This window comes from Branchiostoma lanceolatum, chromosome 17 (genome assembly GCF_035083965.1).
Source record: "Branchiostoma lanceolatum isolate klBraLanc5 chromosome 17, klBraLanc5.hap2, whole genome shotgun sequence".
In the NCBI taxonomy this organism is placed as follows: Eukaryota; Metazoa; Chordata; class Leptocardii; order Amphioxiformes; family Branchiostomatidae; genus Branchiostoma; species Branchiostoma lanceolatum.
The window spans coordinates 12,455,314-12,474,890 of record NC_089738.1 but is presented as its reverse complement, the minus strand read 5'-3'; the positions used below and the strand labels follow the sequence as shown (position 1 = coordinate 12,474,890).

The window sequence follows — 19,577 nt, the reverse complement described above, 5'->3', positions numbered from 1 at the left end:
ATCGAGTGACGGGAAAGAAGGCAGGACCGCATGGGCCTGTAGTGCTTTGTCCAAGCACACCGGGTCACCCAAACTCTTCTCGATAAGTGTATTGGGTTCTTTAACGTGCTGAGGTTTGAAACCTTAGGCCTAGGAAAAAATCTGGTGTCTCCGGTTACCCGACCGACCCAAGCGAAATCCTGTCGATTCTAGCCCCCTTTTTTAGTCAACCGCTGGCAAGGCACATAAAATTTTAGATGTGACAACAGAGTGCTCATTGTAGAATCGTTTCCCAACATGCTCTCATAATTTCTGTTGCAGGAGAAAAGGGATATAAACAGATCCATCAAACCTAGGTCCCCTATATTTTGACACCCTATCATGTTGATGACTGAATCTTAAAAAAGAAACAATCACAATCTCTATCTACCGACCCTAAAGTTTTCAGAACCGTAATCGGAAACACAACATTAATTTTCCTTGGCCTAGGACTTCTTCATACACTTGACTGAAGGCGTAACGTCCCTCTGGGACTGAAGGAAAATCTGATGACTTGCAAGAGAATGTCCATCTTGGCTAGAGCCAGACCTTAAGTCTCCAACGGTAAAGTCAGTCGTCTGACAGCAGATGTTGTGGCCCGTATAATGAAGACAACAGGGACAAGGATGAAAATACTAGACATTTTGGGACTAGAATGAGGTCCGAAGGCTAGCCAGGCTGGAGTGGCAAGTTTGGATATCTTGATCCTCAATGGACGAAGGTTAAAGTTCTCATTATCGGATCTCAAATTTTGAGTAAGACTTTAATCTAACCACTTCAAAACAGAATCCACCTGTCACTTCTAAAGATAGGGTTATAATGACGATGTGCGTCTTTAGATTGAGAGTGTCTGTCCATGCGTTGATAGAAATGTTGACTTATGCGTACTAGGCAGAATAGGCATTCGAACACCACGTCGTGTTTTTATTATGCCACGACTTAACGTCCCGTTCAAAGGACTGCGGCCGTTTCCAGTAGCCTGTGTCAATCATTACCATTTAAAGATTAAAAGAAATGTAAAGTTTGCCGATATGTTTGGCGATTTATACGAATGTAAATTTTGAACGAAAGCTTGCTAGATTGAAGGCTTGCTAGATTGACCTTACAATGTACCTTTGAACTTTAAAACAACACTAACAAAAACACACAAGTAAAAACACACAGCGGTCAAACCTCAGACTGAAGACGAAGCATGACGCTAGTTGAGCAATGTGGTCTTGCTACGGCTCGCGAATTTGGCCAAGCACACCAGGTCATCCTTACTCTTCTCGATAAGTGTGCTAGGTTCTTTTACGGGCAGAGGTTTGACGCTGGAGGCTTATGCCTGAAGCTCCCTTATACACGGGCCCCTGACTTCACGTCACCATCCGAAATGACGAATGCAATCCCTTACATGTCCGAGCACGTTCAAGTGAGATCCTAGGATCGAACTCAGGCCCACGGACCCAAATTTGAGGTAGGTCATTTTGATATCGATCTTTATGAAATACTACAAAACGAAAAGAAGACCTTTCAAACGGTATAGTAAAACAAATCGAAACGTCAGGCCTAATGAACAACGCGATGAGGTATAGAAACAGATCAGTGGATGCTGAAGATGGTACCTGCTAAGTTCCAGGTGGAACCAAAGGAGGATGGTCCTGTGATCGTCTTTCCTCGCTGGTCCCGTGGGATGTGAACTACGACCGGGATCGCGCTGACGTAGCGGTGGGCCTAGATGAAGGGCGGTCAGCGACGAACTGTCCGCCGGTCCGCTCTCTCCTCTCCCTTATATCACCTGTTTACTCAACCGAGCATCGCAGCGATGCAGGAACGAATCATTGGACATACTTTCTCTTAAAATGGGTCTTCTCATCAAAAGGGCGCGTAGAGTTATACTCGAGAAGGCCACGACGGGGTCAATGCGACCCAAATGCCGACTCTCTATCGAGGGTTCCTCGACAAACAGTCAGAAAATACCTTCGGCTACTTCTGAGGACGGTGTCAGTAGGCCATTGCGTCTAGATCTGTCTTCTACTGACAGGGAGAGAAGACTCCGCGTAGCTTTCAACATCGAAACATATCATTTGATCGTGGAGGTCTGAGGAAAAATTTATATGACAAGAAGGTCTACCGTGTTGACACGTGCATATTTCGTGTAATTAAAGCGGGTCTCTCACCCAAGTGATTTATCAAAAACCCTGGGTGTACGTGTGTTGGCAAAAGAACTAGCCCAAACCATAGTGCGTGGTTCATGGTATCCAAACTATTCGTAAGGATGTAGCTCTTTTACATACGTCTCATACAAAATGAAGACATTCCAAAGCCGATGACATACGTTTGCAGACATGTCAAGCTTTGCAAAAATTATATTGTCAACCTAGAGATTGGATTTTATGCCCTTAAAACAACCATCCAGCAATAATGTTATGTTTCTTAACGATGAAAAACATTAAAGCATGTTCTGAGGTTGTACCGGTTAGGTAACGTTACATGGAATTGATAAATTCACAGAATAAAAAGACTATATCGTCAAACAATATCAGTAAAAGATAACTAATTTATATCCCTAAGATATGAAAAGTACTAGTTTGATATAATTTAGAATTTGATGAAATCAAACTGGCAAGATGTACACGGAACACGTTTTCACAACAGCATCACTTGCCATAGTTGACCACAAGTCAGTGTACTCAAAGAACGCCACGTGTGTCCTTAGCAGTTGACTTTCATATGGACCTCTCTGGCTGGGAATATCTCGAGAATTCATTAGCAGAAAACGGCAACATTCCTTGGAAGCGAAATGACCTTGGAAGCGAAATTATGGCGTATCCTTAAATTAGCTTCAAGTTTTTCCAAGTCGAAATAGATAACGCAGGAAATATACAGGTCCAAATAAAGATGTTTCTAGACGTGGTCCCATGTTTTTTGAGATCACAGAATTTCACGGAATACAAGGGGATCCACTGTAATTACGTATACGCTTGCCAATGCTGTTACGATAATAATACATAAGGGAGAAAAGAGTAGACTTTCACATGTTGAAATTGAGGATAAAGTTGTTTTAAAATACTGATTATTACCGTTTCTGTGTAATTTCATATTCAATTTTAGTGTGATACCGGAGGGTGAAGGTTCGAACCCCACCTGGGCACGACCGTGAGAGGTTGCATTCTTCATTTCTGATGGGCACGTAAAGCCGGAAGCCGTGTGCCGGGGGCTTCAGCCGTTAGTCTCAGGCGTCAAACCTCTGGAAGTAAAAGAACCCAACACACTCATCAGGAAGAGTAGGGGTGACCCGGAATGCTTGGATGCACATGCGAACCGTAGCAGAGCCACAATGTTCTTCCATTCGCTACTTGAAAGGCCTCATGCTTCGCCCCAATTGAGCCTGGCTACTGCTACATTGCCCAACTAACTGCATTAGCATGTGTACTGAATTCCTTTACGTTGTGTGGCATGTGGCGCCAACCTCCAGCAAACGACATGTACCGCCATGGTATTGAACATGGCAGTGTGAACTGTAGTCAAACACAGTTCACGTGGCTCGTCCGCCACTAGACTGATCAGAGCGCTAAACATTCAATGAATGTGTTATGGTGTTATGGTACAGCCTCGCACAACTTCGGACTGATTGCCAATCAGCGTACAACAAACCTGTTCTACAGTCGTCTCCTTTAAAGGCACATCCATGTACCACGTCGACGTTACGCGGTTTGTTTTGAGATCGAGAGTAAATAAGCCGGTTCTTAGTTTCAACTGAGCATGCGCGAGGTCAAAAGTGAATGCCCTAACTTGTAAACAGTTCTTGGCTAGACCATGCTTGGAGCACGTTTAGACTTGTCTTGTTTATGTCTCAGGGGTCTTTAACTTTGTCATATTATCCACAATACATCTCACTGCTTACACATCTTTTTCCTTGCATCAAAGGCTATCACCTACAAAAAAGTGGTCCAGAACGCTAGATATAGAAAAAACGGACATTCCGCTGCAGTACTACTGTTCTTCTGGGTATGACAGGGAAGACAGACGCAAAATACAGTAAATTACGGGTTCATTGTACCGGGAAATTCGACAGCTCTTTTCGGCGAGTACAATGAACAGTGGACCACATCTCAATGCCCCGTCCTAATGACTGCGACCCCTTCTAGTAACGTGCATGTCGGGTGAGCAACACAATTGGGATTCGAACTCACGACCTCTTGGTCCAGAGGTAGGGTCATTAACCGCTGGACTATGCACTCTACAGAGAGGGTGTCAGGTCATTAACCCGTACCCCCCCCCCCCCTTCCGCATTTGCAGGATGACAAAATGTATCTTGGTATCAGAACAATAGTACAAAATTTCAAAACAGTATTATCGTCATATAAGATAGATATGTAGCTTATGATCACACAATAGACATGGACTTTGCATAACCATATATAAAGATTGAGTTGGAACATTGGTACCATTCCTCATCAATGTCTTTCCCAGAATTGCTATACAAAACAAATTTTCCCTCGCAATGCTATTAAAACAGCCTTGTTGTCAATACATAGGCAATGTTGAGTTTTCACGGTTGTAAAGATACTGGAGATTATAATGGCTGTCTGAATTTGACACTGCCCCGTTTGAAAAAATGCCGGGCAAGGCAGTCAAGTTTGTACCTGCAATTTGTATTAAGACGTCTAGGGGACGCTTTCGACTCTTTCTGTACCAGCATGGGTGAACCACACTTGAACGCCGGATATGAGTATCAGTTATGACTGACAAGTAAGTCAAGTCTTTTAGCTGCACTTTGATTGTGACCACCCCGCTGTTTTCAGTGTGTCTGTTTGTTTGTTCGCTTGTCTATATGTTTCAGTATCATGTATTTTCCATATGCTAAACACGATTAACGCAGATTGACAGGAAGTGAAGTTCAGAGTTGCCAGAGTGACAGTGAGTGTAGTTCAGAGTTGCCAGAGTGACAGGAATTGTTAAAGTTCAGAGTTGTCAGAATTAGCCATTTACCAACCTTATCAACAGACAGACATTCAAGGTCATGGGGCCAATGAAAGAGCCAATTAAACTTGGTATCTCAGCCACCAAGTATTTTTTTCCTGTATTCAGGAAGTGCAGAAAGTGACGCTAGTGTGGTAGCCTACTATCACTTACCAAGTTGGCAGCCACACGCAACAACGCCTCTACAACGTTAACTACCGAACTAGTTTCAATTCCACAACTACACTCGTGGCTACCTCATGATCGCTGGTATCACTTCAGCAAGTGCACTCCAGGCTGCCGCACGACACATTTTCCCAGTTTCGGTATTTTCTTGTCATGTTGACCATATCCGGAAGGGTCAAATTTCTTTATTTTTTTGTATATCATGCGAAAATAAATTGGCGCAATGATGTCATCGGTAAAGTTTACTTATTGTAGCCTAACATCTTATAATTCTATAGCTATAACAAATTAATAAGGATGTTTTAATACTAGTAAGTCTATTTTGACTCTAGATCTCTACCGGAAGTCTCTTCCAGAATCGTGATCTTAACCGACTTAAAAATAGAAACTTAATGGGCCAACGATCGGCACGTGGAATTTGTGACGGCTGTTGCGCCCACACTTCACTCTATGGCGCAACAAGCGCATATATACTTTCCACACAGTCTAATGAATAAGCCCTTTTCCGTTTGCCCAGCTTACAATAAGTGTTTGAACAAGCATCGTGCAGTTTACTTTCAACACAATTGTAGTGGGGGAAAACGATTAGTTCTGACTGTCATATTTGTCAACAAGAAAGTCGTTGGGAGTAAGTGTTTGTGCTGTTTGCTGGCTTTATTCTATGAGGATAACATTCTTTTGTCAGCACGTATTGGAGAGCAAATGGTCTGTTAGATTTGTCAACAAAACAATATTGCTGTTGCGCCTATTTATACGATCTTAAAATCCGTTACTTATTTAAGCACACGCAAATGACTGCAAGAAAATGATCATAGCCGACAGGTGGTCACTATAAATAGACATGATTCTTTATGCTTGGAAGCGTTGCGCTCAAGAATTTTGATAGTGATCATTTTGATATTAGCGACGATTTTCTTGATGGAAAGATAATTAGTGCATTGCCTATCATCTGGTTATTTTAGAAGATAAATACTTTGATTTAGATAAAGACAATGTCAAACTCGAGACTCGTTTTTCCGCTTATACATAAAAATACATGTCTATAATGATTAGCGAAAGAGAAATCTTGTGCAAAAACGAGTTTATGCTATGCAAGCCAGCGATCCGAGGAATGAACTGGAGCTGGAATATATATGGGACGGATATCGGGCTAGTTTAGGCAACTGTACATGTGTCTAAATAACGTAAACGTTTCATCACGCAAGCCATTTCCTGTAGAAAATAATCTACAAGCAGATATGTGGGGAGGATAAATCGTTACGTTTTCCCGTAGTAGCTGTTCTTTTGCGTCGAACCTCCTCCTCGACGCTTGACAAAGCAAAGGGAAGCTAGGAAAACGTAACGACTTTGCCTCCCCAACATCTGCTTGTAGATTAGTAGAGAGCATCGATAGACATCAGCCGGTGTTGAGGTTTGATTGCTATGATTCTGATCGGCCGATACCCGTGGGACCAATCAACCAACCAGCGTTACTTGTTGCATTGTATGTACAACACACATACTGCACCTCTGTGTGTAGTCAACAAGCACAATTTGTGTGAGGAAGAGCTGTCAATCACTCTGTACATACATAATTGAGTACTAATGGCCTGAGGGGATCGCTCTCTCTGCATATCTTTGCATGCACGGTATTTCTTCGAAAGGACAGCCGGTACATAGGAGAGCATCGTTTATTCATAACCTCCGTAAAACGGGGGTATTGTTTTCGAGAGTTTCTTTGTTTGTCCAAGTGTGTGTTCAAGTATGTTCTAGCTGTTCCGGGTTCAAGTCTGTTCCCCAGATGAGTTGTAACTGGGGGCTGGCAGGATACGAAGGTTGAGCTGGCCCTGTGTCCAAATGTCTTCGGCAGGACGATAGGAAGTAACCGTTGGTACATGGCAAGAAAAATCAGAAACCCGAGGGTGTTATGTGGCCAATAGTGGAGAATGTAATATGTGAACACGGTTAACGTTGTGCTATACTTTGTCAAATTTACAAAAACTCGATGAGGTAAGGTAAGACATAAGATCTAGCTCTAGCCGTACTGTCAACGAGGCTGATGTAATGAATGAATGAATGAATGAATGAATGAATGAATGAATGAATGAAAGACCTTTATTGTACATTTATGCTTACACAAGCTAAGTACAGGTCATTGTGATAACCAAAGGAATACATACAGTGATGATAATTTAACGTAATACAAGGTGATATCTTACTACGTCTAATAGGACTAATCTGTACTTGTCTACTTGATATAAATGATGTATAATCTCAAGACGAGCTGAAACAAATCTCATGATGCTTCACAAAAATCTCCGGATGTTTTAAAAAAAAATCTGTCGGTGTTTTCGCCCAACATCACTGTGAAGACACTCAATGTTGCAGACGTATCATCTTATAGATAAATGATATTCCAAAAAAGATTACAATTATTTCGAAAATGGTTGTTATGTGTTGACAGATCTTCTTCTGAACCATTAGCAGTTATCTGTTTTATGTATGGATCTGCTAAAGTATACCTTTCATGACAAGCTGTTGAAGTGAAATAGCGCCTGCACATATCAAACCACTCCTGCGTCTGGGTACGTCTTCATGGCAAATTGCTACCCTGCCAAGCAAACCTTTCAAAGATATTCACGATTTCCTGGCAAGGCCCCGAGGTGCCATTTTCGCACTATCCCTTACGCAGTGCCTTTGTAAATTGCTGGGAACCATAATTGGTCATTACTAGTTGCGATTGTGCATCCCCTAGCCAGATTCTAACTGTCGTCCGTTTATGGATCCTAGTGATCAATTGTTGACAGAGACGTGACCGGTGTGATAATTGTTGCAGGTGTCTTTGTTGTACTAGAAACGAGATGGCCTTGCCGTAAGGCTTGCTTTTTTAACTAGATAAAAAGCGAATAAGCGACATGACTTGGCAGCTGTTAAAGCCCCGGTAGCTACCAGAATAGTATATACATAATACTGTCATGTGCAATCACAGAACAGCTCATAACTACGATCTCTTACCTTCGTTAAAACCTTTTCGAGTGACGGGTCCTCATTTGCATAAATTATATGTTAATTTTCTTCTCCATCCGAGTAACTCAAATTGTATAGAAAAGGATGAAAATCTTGAAAAAGAGTGTTGTGGCATCTCTTCATCAATTATGCAAATTAGGCCCTAGATTATATAATTATGTTTGATGATTGTCACCTTTATTCAACTTCTAGATTCTGCAAGGAGGAAATTCCGGTCATTTACCGTCTATGAAATTATTCTATATTCTCATTGAAAAGCAAACTAGGTCTTTATTTGCGTAATGCATATCTGGTGATGTTCCCTCTCTTTTTCCTCTGGCAAAATATTCACATATTCGACAAATTTCTACTATCTTTCAGTAACCTATAGGTATTAGAAACAGTGCCTGGCGATTTTGATAGCTTTGCAAGCTTCAACTTACGCATGTTTCAACTCAAAAGTGGCACTTGATGTTAATACTTTAAAAATAGCAATGGAGAGTTTCTGCAGCTGGATCTATCGGGCAATGGCCCACTTTGAGGGACTCTTTCCGAATGCTACATCTGTACAGTGACGTTTTATTTCATAAGGGGACACTTTCTCTAGATCAGTGACGTGGCGTTACACGTTTGGAGAGTATTTTGATAGTAGGCTTGTAGATACGCTCCGAAATTTGAGTTCTGTTTTCTTGTTGCTTGAGGGGCACGTCACTTTTTGAACGCCCTGCATACGATGTTACGTTCCTTTCGATATTTGCAAAGATATTACCATGATCAGAATGATGTGAGCTTTGGTTACTCGCTGGCGAGACAAAAAAAAAATGACAAAGTAGAAAGCCAGACAAAAACGCCTAAAAACACGTCAAAAACCTGCCGGAACCCATCCTCTACTTGGAGAGTAAATAATAAGCTTTGGGGACAGTGATGGAACTTTGAACTATACCCCAAACAAATAGATAAATAAACCACCTTACTTTTACCGTGAACTAAAACCATCGCGACAACTACATTTTCGCCCTACCGCGAAATCACATCCCCGCCAACATTGTCCATTTGACACTATCTGCATGCTTGAATGTAATTTTTGTTCTTGGTGTATTTCCCACAGCTGTGTCAACTTTCACATTCATTGTTAAAAGAAACTTGAACCATTATAAAACACGAGACTTTAGCCGTCATTACTTTCGTTGATTGAATCGCTCGAACCACCCAAAATGTACACAAGTGCCCGACATGTGACAAAGGGTCGAACCTCAAAGCTTTTAGGCTCAATGATATCTAAACGACCACTTAAGTCTAATGTGTATGTGGCCCGCAAATAGAATGATTTCACGCGTGTTGCCGGAGACTTGTAACTTTGGTCGGACACGACCGCGATGTACATGTACTTTAGTCTTGTGTTTGCCCACGTTTTTCACGGAGGCTGCATGATACTGAAGCAGGCAATACGCTTTCTATATCTGCATCTATAAAGCCAGTTAGTATAACCGCCCTTCGGCGTAGCACACCAGCTTCGCAGGCACGCGGCGAAGCAGCAGATGGTTATATTACACTGAACGGCCTGCCATGCCTAACCTTCGCACATCTAACTCTATTCTTTAAAGCTATCTAGTGAGCCTTGCCAAGGTAAAGAAAAGTATATTTGTTGACAGTTATTACAAAAACAATATCAAATACATGTCTAATCTTCTTTTCTACATGTATAGCGGTGCATTTTGTACATTTTATTTTGTTCATGATGCACAAGCAGTATATAATATCATCAAGCAATAGAGTTTGCAGAAAAACACTGTAGTTTGAACACCATATCTGAAACGAATACTTAGTGTATAAATGTTGATCGTACAATTTAAAAAGTTGTACAAATGGTACTACATTTGTCTTTTGACAATACACGAAAAGAAAAATTACCGATCAGCTTTTACCAGCTGCTACCTTATCATGTTATCTTTGACAGTGCAGACACTGTTACATATGCAGAAGTGCATACAAACGATTATTATCATTATTATTACGTTACAAATGGCATTTAAAACATGGTCTAAATGTTCCCACTTTCTCATGTGACAACTCAATTGTTAAGGATGCTACTTTGTACAACAAGCAGATGGACAAAAATAGAAACAAGTCCAAGAAATTAAATTTGAAAAAACTGTTTGAACAGTTATTCATCTAAATAAAATCATCTAAAAAAATCGAAATTTAACAAATAGGTATTATCCGTACTACGTTATGAAGTTGACAGGAACCATTCTATGCACTATACGTGATACATAGAGAGATAAAGTTACAACCGCATGTAATAGATGATACCCTTAAAAGTTGTTTATCAAGAGAATTCATCTGTAGAAGGGTTGCACTTTGTTACGTCAAGAGCTTTTACCAAGAGAGGTATATGTCTGACATGATCCAGTTAATGGATCAAGAGTCATGTCCGTGTTACTAAAGTGAGAACGACCTGAAGAGCCACTTTCGCACATGCTTCGACTGAACAAAAATGGTGGATCACGTTGATACTTGTGATAATGATTGCAATGAAGATCTTCTGGGTTCACCGGTCAACAGCCAACTTTAGGGGAATTGCCCCGAATAACACGTCTGAATAGTGACGTTAATTTTCATTAAAAGCCACTTTCCGTAGTTCATTGAAGCTATACGTAACACGTTTGCATAAATTGTAACTCAAGAGTGGCGCATTACGCTGATGCTTAATGATACAGTTTCGAGATCTTCCGGGCGATCGATGGCCTACTCTTCACGAACTTCACGTCTGTACACTGACGTTGCATTTCGTTAAAGACCACTTTCTGAAGCCCATTGACACTATATGTAACACGTTCGTACATATTTGAACTCGAATGCTGATACTTAATGATATATAGGCAGCAATGAAGAGTTGTTGGATATTTCGGGCGATGGCCTACTCTTCACGAACTTCACGTCTGTACACTGACGTTACATTTCGTTAAAGACCACTTTCTGAAGTCCATTGACACTATATGTAACGCGTTCTAACATATTTGAACTCGAACGCTGATACTTAAGGATATATATGATATATGTAGCAATGAAGAGTTGTTGGATATTTCGGGCGATGGTCCAATCTGAATAACACGTCTGTACATACATACAATGACGTTGTATTTCATAAAAGGCCACTTTCTGAAGTCCATTGATGCTATATGTAAAGCTTTCGCACATATGTTTTAAGACATACGTGGCGCATTACCTTAATACTTAATGATATAGAGTAAGAAAGAGTTTCGAGATCTTTCGGGTGATGGTCCACTCTTCATGAAAAATACATCTGCCCAGTGACGTTTCATAAAAGAGGCACTTTGAGTAGGTATGATGAAATGATTTTGAAGAATACTTTTACTGTCTGGGTGTCGGGCAGTGCGGTCAGAAACTCGCTATAAATGTGTCTGAAGTGGGTTGAGTGTAATTACGTATTAGGTCGTCTAAAAATGCAGAAAGAACTGTGTGGTAAGTATCTGATCTCCAAGTAGATGTAGGGTGTGGTTCAGTGTTTTGCCGTGTTTTAGACGCTTTTTATCTCATTTCCAATTATGAAGTGGGACGTGCAATAATATGAATTACACATGTATGTTTCCTGTGTCTCCACCACATGTCTCCTAAGTCCACGGACAACAATTTGCCTCCGGGCACGAAGCTTTCTATTTATATAAACTTTGTATTATTGTGATAGTAGGGGGAGGGGGGGGGGAAATGCGTACTAAAAGAAAAACGTATAAAAGGCCTTTAAAAATCATCTAGTTAAGCGAATCTGCTCAACATTAATGATTTAATGAATAGATGAATGAATGAATGAATTGATGAATGAATGAATGAATGAATGAATGAATGAACTAACGAATGAATGAATGAATGAAGACCTTTATTGTACAGGTTTGCCCAACCGAGCTAAGTACAGGTCATAATTTTAACAACTTGCCAAATACGCGTTCTATCAGAGTTGGTAACAATTTGTAATCTTTCTGTAGAGAATGGGTAGATAGCATTTCCCGAAAAAGTGCCGTTATTACAATAGCCAAACGCAAAAATAGAATCTATATATTAATAAACGTACTGGAAACAAGAAAGCTTTATACCTGCTCTATCGCTTAAGTACCAGAGATTGTGAAAATTGGATTTGCGTTTTTGTATACTAGTAGATTGATATGCATAGCGTTATGACCTTTCTTTGAGGTATATATGTACAATACCTCAGGTATGCTGTATTTCAGTTTATTCTTTTCATGCTTTCACATTGGGACATTGTTTGGGATTAATCTATAACTAATGTATAAGGTGTAATGTAGGTTATGCATATACCTTGTCGTTAAACATCACGAAATAATATTTCGCCATCGTGGGTGGGTGGTACTATCCAGGCGGCGGAAGGGAGATATAGTTACTTTATTCTGATTGGTACACGTTTTCTGACAGCCGATTCGTTTTGTTGAAGATCCCTTCAGTTGAAAGAATCGGCTGTCAGAAAACGTGTACTTATTAGAGCGAGGTGGCCTTGAGGTCAGGGTTGTTGACCCAGAACCCGGAGACACTGAGTTCGAATCCCTGACATGTCACGATGTTCCCTTGGGAAAGGCACTTCACATCAATTTCCTCACTCGACTAGGTGCAAATGAGTACCTAGCTTCGTTTATCAGGACGTCCCTCGGATAGGATGGAGGTCCCTTGTTTGAGGAGGGCCACACTTTCAACCTCTGCTTGGAGCTATCGATGATAGTCTCCAAGCAGATGTAAGGATCCATCTCAGTCTCAGTGATTTGCGTGTGTTGTTGAAACATCTAGTCCGTAATTTTTGGTACTGCCCCTTTTTTACGAATCGCTGTCACTGAGCCGGATCCTTATATCTGCTTGGATATTAATCGAGAGTATACATCATGAATTAATGTACGACCAGTCCGGTTGCGCAGGTCGTGTCCCTGTAACTAATAGTTCTGCCACCCTTTCACCCGTACGAAACAAGAGGAGCTGTCAAAAGCCATCGAACACACAAAAGCCAGGCGTCACGAATACTGAAGAGCACCACTCAAAAACCCTTCAAAACATAACACTAGACTCATGGTGTTGGGCCTCCGGTAGAAATGAAAAAGTACTAATATACTAGTACTCAGTGTTGTCAGCGGCCTTGGGCGTATAATGATGTGTCTAAAAACATAAAAGATATATCCGCACTGACTGGAACAATATTGGATTCCTGGGGTAATTCTAACGCACTACGCGAGACCAATTACTGGGTAACGAGCATAGATGGTTTATTTAGCATGACCAACATCATGATATAACAACAACAATTCATTTTACATTTCGCACATAGCAACGTGTGCTTCCACTGGAATTAACAGCCGAGGCAATTATCTAACAATTGTTCCCTTGACAATTATGATCACAGGTCATAAAATACATTATTCTGCATTTATACAATGAAAGTGTGTACAACAACAGTTATACACGGAAAATACAGGCAGTGGGAAATACATTATTATACTCCATATCCTCCACGAGAAAAGTGGATGGGAATCTAGGTCGACCCAAGGCACAGAGTAAATACAAAACTACTTCACTTGCAGATTGTCCTTCAGATCTACCTATGGTGACCTCTGACCTTCAGAAATTGACACCGTAAGGGACGAACCAAAAGGGAAGGAGGGGTGTGTGAAAATGTCAGTTCACATTTCCTTTTAGGTGAACCTGAAATGTGCACATTTTTTTATTCTTTGTCATCTGCTATTTTTCTGTCAGATTTCTTGAGTAGATTATCTGTTTAATCATTCATTTACATTTATTTTCAGTTTCTCCCTCAAAATTCCCCTTTGGCCGGTTCTTTATCAGAACAGTAAAGTTGCCAAACGACAGTGTTGATTGGTCTGAATTGGTGTCATATCTTGACGTATGACAACATTCTCTAAGCAAAGCCGTGTGGCTTATTGACAAATGCATAGTCCCGTGTTATTACCTGGGACGTATTCCAACTTCTACAAATGACAAGGTGGCATTTCGCAATGACAAACTACGAATTGTGGTTTGGGGTCGAACCCTGGTCATCAACCGAAGCTTATGCATGCCTGCGGGCCTGAAACAAAATGGCGGAATGCCACAGTCCTGACATACCAAAATATTGTCCTTACACAAGCTGTCTTAAAACAGTCCAATGATTTAGGTAATAAAAACAATACATACTAGACACAAACGGTAATGGAATATGATGTTTTGCGTGATAGCTGATGAGTTTTGTCTGGGATTTACGTCGTACGGTTAGATCTTGTGACTTGCCCATTGTATTGTTTACAACCGGTTGTATAAATGACATTCGATACTCAGGCAAAATGAGACAAATAGTTTCTCTACTCGAAGCATGTTTTCTTATCGATTTTATGTGTTTTGTTATCTGTATGGCGATGGGCGAAGCATAAGGAGACGAACTGAAGTAAATACCTTCACATTGGGACTTTAAGATACCATTCGAATGATCTAGGACAAATTCCATATAATATAGCAAGCACCACAATAAGCTATCAATATGCTCACCAAGCGTACATATATAATATATCATATAACGGTCCTTACAACAAATATATAATTTTACATTATCCTCCAAGATTTATACACACTAGGCGCAGCAATATAGGCCTCTAATATTGACACCTCATACCCTGCTTATAGAAAATCCCATTTAAAGCCCAGTAGCAGCGATAGTGTTAAGAAAAACAGGTGAAATGTGATCTGGGTTTACTCCGTGTCTGTTTGTATTTGGTTTCGTGCCTACGGTTTGCCTCGAGACAAAGGGTCGAATAGGAGTGGATGTTACAAACATGACCTATATTTTTCTTCAGTTAGTTGAATCGGAGGAGAGCAATTTGAACACTCATTTTCCCTTATTAGTCAAGGTGCCATATGATTCTTGTTAAAAGAATTGCACACTGACATGTGATGTTTTCTTTCAACATAACACGAAACAAATATACAGAAATATCAGCCAAACTCTGTCCTTTGTTTTAGGAAATTATGCCACTGTATATTTTAGGAAGAAATGTCTGTTCCTACACAGGAACCCTGATCACTTTATCATATATGTTAGAACATTGCACCGACGTGAAAATATAGTAAACCCTCCGGATATATGGCAGTCCCTGCTAACCTTGGCGCAGGGTTCTGATCTAAGTGGTAGTTCTATCCTCCTTTTCGGATGCGGCGACTAGAAAGGGTTTTAAGGATTTTCGGTATGTTATGTCAAAAAATAGAAGTTTGAATGGTCTCGGAACAAAATAAAAAAAGCAGCAAAGCTGGAAAAATAAACTATGTGGCAAGAACAAAGCATTTCTCTACTAGGCGCCAGGAAAAAAATGTTTCAGTATTTCTACCTTGACAAACTCGTCCACAACCATACTCCTTGTCAGCTGCCCATTTAAGGAATTTTTTCGAATATCCGACAAAATAAAATGTTCCACTAACAGTGCTTTATGAAGTGGACATGGCCGCAAACAACAGGAATTGGTCCAGACAAGAAGCCCGACCAAAAGCTAACTTTTGTCACCATTGGCTCTCCTGTTCCGACCGTGACGGTCTAGTATGATACAATCGTCCGCTTGACCCGCGGCGTCCTGATACACAAATGCACGGAATATGTAATTCTCTTTCCAGCCAAGGGTCATCTAATCTGTATTCATGACATATCTCCCCCTAGGGATAAATTTTTGTACAAGCAAGGAGTTAAAAAAAAACAGGCACAAGACACGGTGTTTGGCAAAAATTTGGAAAAGCTGGGCGTTGTTTATGCTTACTCTGCGGTGTTTGAAGGCTTTAAGAATATTATGCAAATGTGATAGATAGCCATTAGGGAATTGGTATTGACACATTCTAAGGCGCTTCATGTGTCTGTTTTGATCTGTCACGTACAAAACGGTATAGATATATGTAAATTAGATCGCTTTTAAAATTTAACGGTCGTGTCAAAAGCACAGAAGGAAGAGACACCTGTTTCTCTAATGACGCCCTCTATTGTTGTCACACTACTTTTTTCAAACACGGAGGGAACAAAAATAAATTCTCAATAGAATTTTTTGCCAATAGAAGGGCTGGCGACACGCCGTCGCCATGGAGACGTCATGGGAAATGTTGACCCTGACCTCGAAGACAATTAAGGCATTGTGTACAGTTTGTTGGCTGAGAAAACGGACGACAATACCGAATGGGGGAGGGGGGCGACAACGAACTCATGTCATTACGTCGCCCCCTCCCCAGGTCTTCGACAGGTAAGCAAATGTGACAATTAACAGCGATACAACAACATAATGATATATACTTATACGAGACTGCAAAATTGGCTTGCTGCTACAACCGTGTTTCCTCTTCTTCATAGTCCTGTTCCTCTTCTTCTAGCCCCACGTCTCCGAACATCAGAGTCGCTACAGCTTGGTCGGATTGCAAGTCGTGTAAGTTATTGCCGATATCGAGCTCCATAATGCCGCGAGACAGGAGTTCTTCGTCGTCTCCATTACTGACGATGCCACTGTCCCCCTCCCCTTCCGCGTCCTGGTATCTTCTCTCCACTTCTTCTTCTTCTTCCTCCTCCTCGTCTTCCTCTTCTATCGCTTCCGTTAAGTGTCTGTGAGAGGGTTCGCAATGATTTAGCGCCTCCTGTTGTTCGACGTGTACGTCTTCCTCGGCGTCATCCTCGGTGATGCAGCCGAGCTTTGGCGCCGACCGACTCCGTTCCACAGGTGGCTTGAACTCCACGGTCGACTTAATCAGCTTTCGGCGGGGCACCGTCATGGGCCAGGGGATACCCGCCCTCTCCCGGTGCCGTTCACTCTCCTTCTTCTCTCTCTTATAGTTCTCCAAGCTCGTTGAAAATGTCTGATACAAGAGTAAGGCCATGGCTTTAGCGGTCTCTTCCTTCTTGACGTACACGGCGTGACAGCGCAGCATGACCGCCTTCAGTTTGACTTCGTGTCGGTAAATCCAGGCGAAGATTCTCGGCACATTCTTGTCGGCCACGCAGTAGGTTATTCTGTGCAACATGTACAGCTGTCCACCCTTAGCGTTGTCTTTGTCTGCGTACGTCAGGGTGATCCCCTGATTCCCTACCGACAGTTTCATTCTCGAGCCAGATTTCCCCTTGTTCGATTTAGTCCATATTGTCTTAACAGCATTGTCCGTGGACCCTTCCCCTTTAGCGTGTAGAGTAGCAGCATTCCCGAGGTACACACAACTATAGGTGGGGTCTTCCTGACTAATGTCCAGTTCTCGTCGCTTCCTGCGTAGCGACGACTTCAGCACTCTCTTCAGGGAGCCCGTACGGCTGTACGGCAGGGTCTCCTCGGGCATGGTGTCGTACAGGTCCGAGAACCGTGCCTTGTGCTTCCGCTTGAACATGTCGTGTGGCCGGGCACCACAGGTGAGGACGTCTCTGCAGGCGCTGTAGGGTTGGGTAACGCCGGAGACTCACCTTTCTACTTCCTATACAGCTGGGGGTTCGCCATGACTATTCATACGCACGGCAGGCCACACCGGGACGTCAGTAAATGAGTCTGCGACCTCCAGGTTCTCCGGTTAGTCCACAGGTTCCCGCGTTTTTACCCAGAGTCGTCATATTTCTCACAGTCTGGTGTTATAGCTGCCAGAGTTCAGACGGTTATTCCTCATTCAACCGTGTGTGGAGATCTAGATGTCACGGGGGAGGAATTTGCATGGCAGGCGAGCCCGCGCGAATCCCGGGGTCACGCAACCACTACAATGGGGCTCCGACAAGGCGACCCGTCCCGGCATTCATGACGACAGAACCAGTCGGACGTGTCTCCCCCAGTGCTCTGGTACACGCATTTGTCAGGCAAATCTCTGGCATTTACCGAACAAACACTACCTCCCAAATGGAGAACAGATAAAAGCCTGCTGATTCGCTGGTAGAGAAATTATTAAGAACACTTTAACCTCGAGTGAGAAGACAGGGGTATTCTAAACCAGGACCCGAGCCAAAAGTCACCTCTAGTTTTGTAAAGGATAATTTTCGCGGCGGCCGAATGTAGAGCAGGGTATCCCGTGCTGATGCCGTATCGGTGCCTGTTATAACAGTCCGAACAAAGCCCCCTCCTCTAGTGTAAACACCGGATTCTCTTACACCAAAACACCACTCTCATCCGAAAGCATTGAGAACCAACATGGCGTAAAAATGAGTGGATGTTCGCCCGGGCACGTAAATGTGGAACTATTTCTGTGCCAGTATTCAAGAAAAAGAGGCAAAGGAATAGGAGAAACCGCACTGGTCCTCTTAACGTTGTGGTACATAACGATCACGTGGACCGCCTAAAGCAAAAGGTGCGGAAGAGTAATTTGACAGGACATCTGATGTGTAACCTCCTTAACAGGCATACAGGTGGGCCTTTTTTATTGCTTATCAGTTACTCAGTTAAATGAAGGGACAACCTTAAAGATTCATTAAACAAATAGATAATGTGCTGATTGTATTTCCGTTTTGATTATACCTGGTGACTTAGAATAACAACAACAAGAAAAAAAAAGAGTTCCACGACGTCACTGGCATGGACCTTTGCTTAATTTTAAACCTAAAGCTAAATTTACGACTTTTCGAGGTCTCATCAAGACATACCTACCAACACACCAAATATCAACACAATCCATCCAATACTTCTCGAGTTATGCTGCAAATCCAGATCCGAACGCCACCGAAAACATGAACTTCTTGGCGAATGTAACATTAGCTACTCTCCAAGCAGAGGTGCGACTCCGACCAGCGCTGGTTTTTGACGTGTTTTTAGGCGTTTATGTCGGGCTTTCTATTTTCTCTCGTTTTTTCTATCGCCATTTAGCTTGGCGACATAAGGAAAACGGGAGAAAATAGAAAGGCCGACATAAACGCCTAAAACACGTCAAAAACCAGCCGAAGCCGAACATCTGCTTGGAGACTAAACATTAGCCTTACCCAAAAGCCTACGTACGAGACTAGGACATGCGATGGTCCCAAAGTGATTGATTGTGAAGTGATACGCGCCTCCCTCTCGCCGCTGAGTGCTTGAATGCATTTGCGGAATTGCAGCGCTTGGACCCTCATTCACAAGCTTTTAATCATAGTCATCTCCGGAAATGGCTGAAGCTAGTCATATCAAAATCCAATTTCAGCAACGACAGCTCTTAAGCTAAAAGCTAACCATCGTGTTTTAAAAAAAAGAAATGGGCTAAGAGATGGTTTTTCGCAAATGACCCGCGCAATATCATCAGGGAAAAAGCTCGCTTGGATGCCATTAATATTTTATCGAATGTGACATCGCTGTTATTTTTGACAAGGGCGTTCTTAATAAAAGATATAACGTTGCAGCTACATGCGTGTGCTAACGTGATTTTTAAAAGGAGGACTACATTATGCATCATTTTCGTTTGCTGGAAATTGTAGGTAGGATGAT

General features: G+C 42.0%; 1 protein-coding gene across 1 annotated transcript; it reads right to left on the bottom strand.

Annotated features, from left to right (window-relative positions):
* Nucleotides 1–13,390: 13,390 nt before the first annotated feature.
* On the bottom strand, nt 13,391–18,202 carry LOC136422658 (protein FAM43A-like). The gene has a single exon (XM_066410483.1). The coding sequence runs from the start codon at nt 17,533–17,535 to the stop codon at nt 16,492–16,494; it is 1,044 nt and encodes a 347-aa protein (XP_066266580.1). The 5' UTR covers nt 17,536–18,202; the 3' UTR covers nt 13,391–16,491.
* Nucleotides 18,203–19,577: the final 1,375 nt, after the last annotated feature.

What these genes read in the sequence shown, in the direction of transcription:
- LOC136422658 (XM_066410483.1), bottom strand. Translation starts at nt 17,535, where the DNA reads ATGTTCAAGCGGAAGCACAAGGCACGGTTCTCGGACCTGTACGACACC.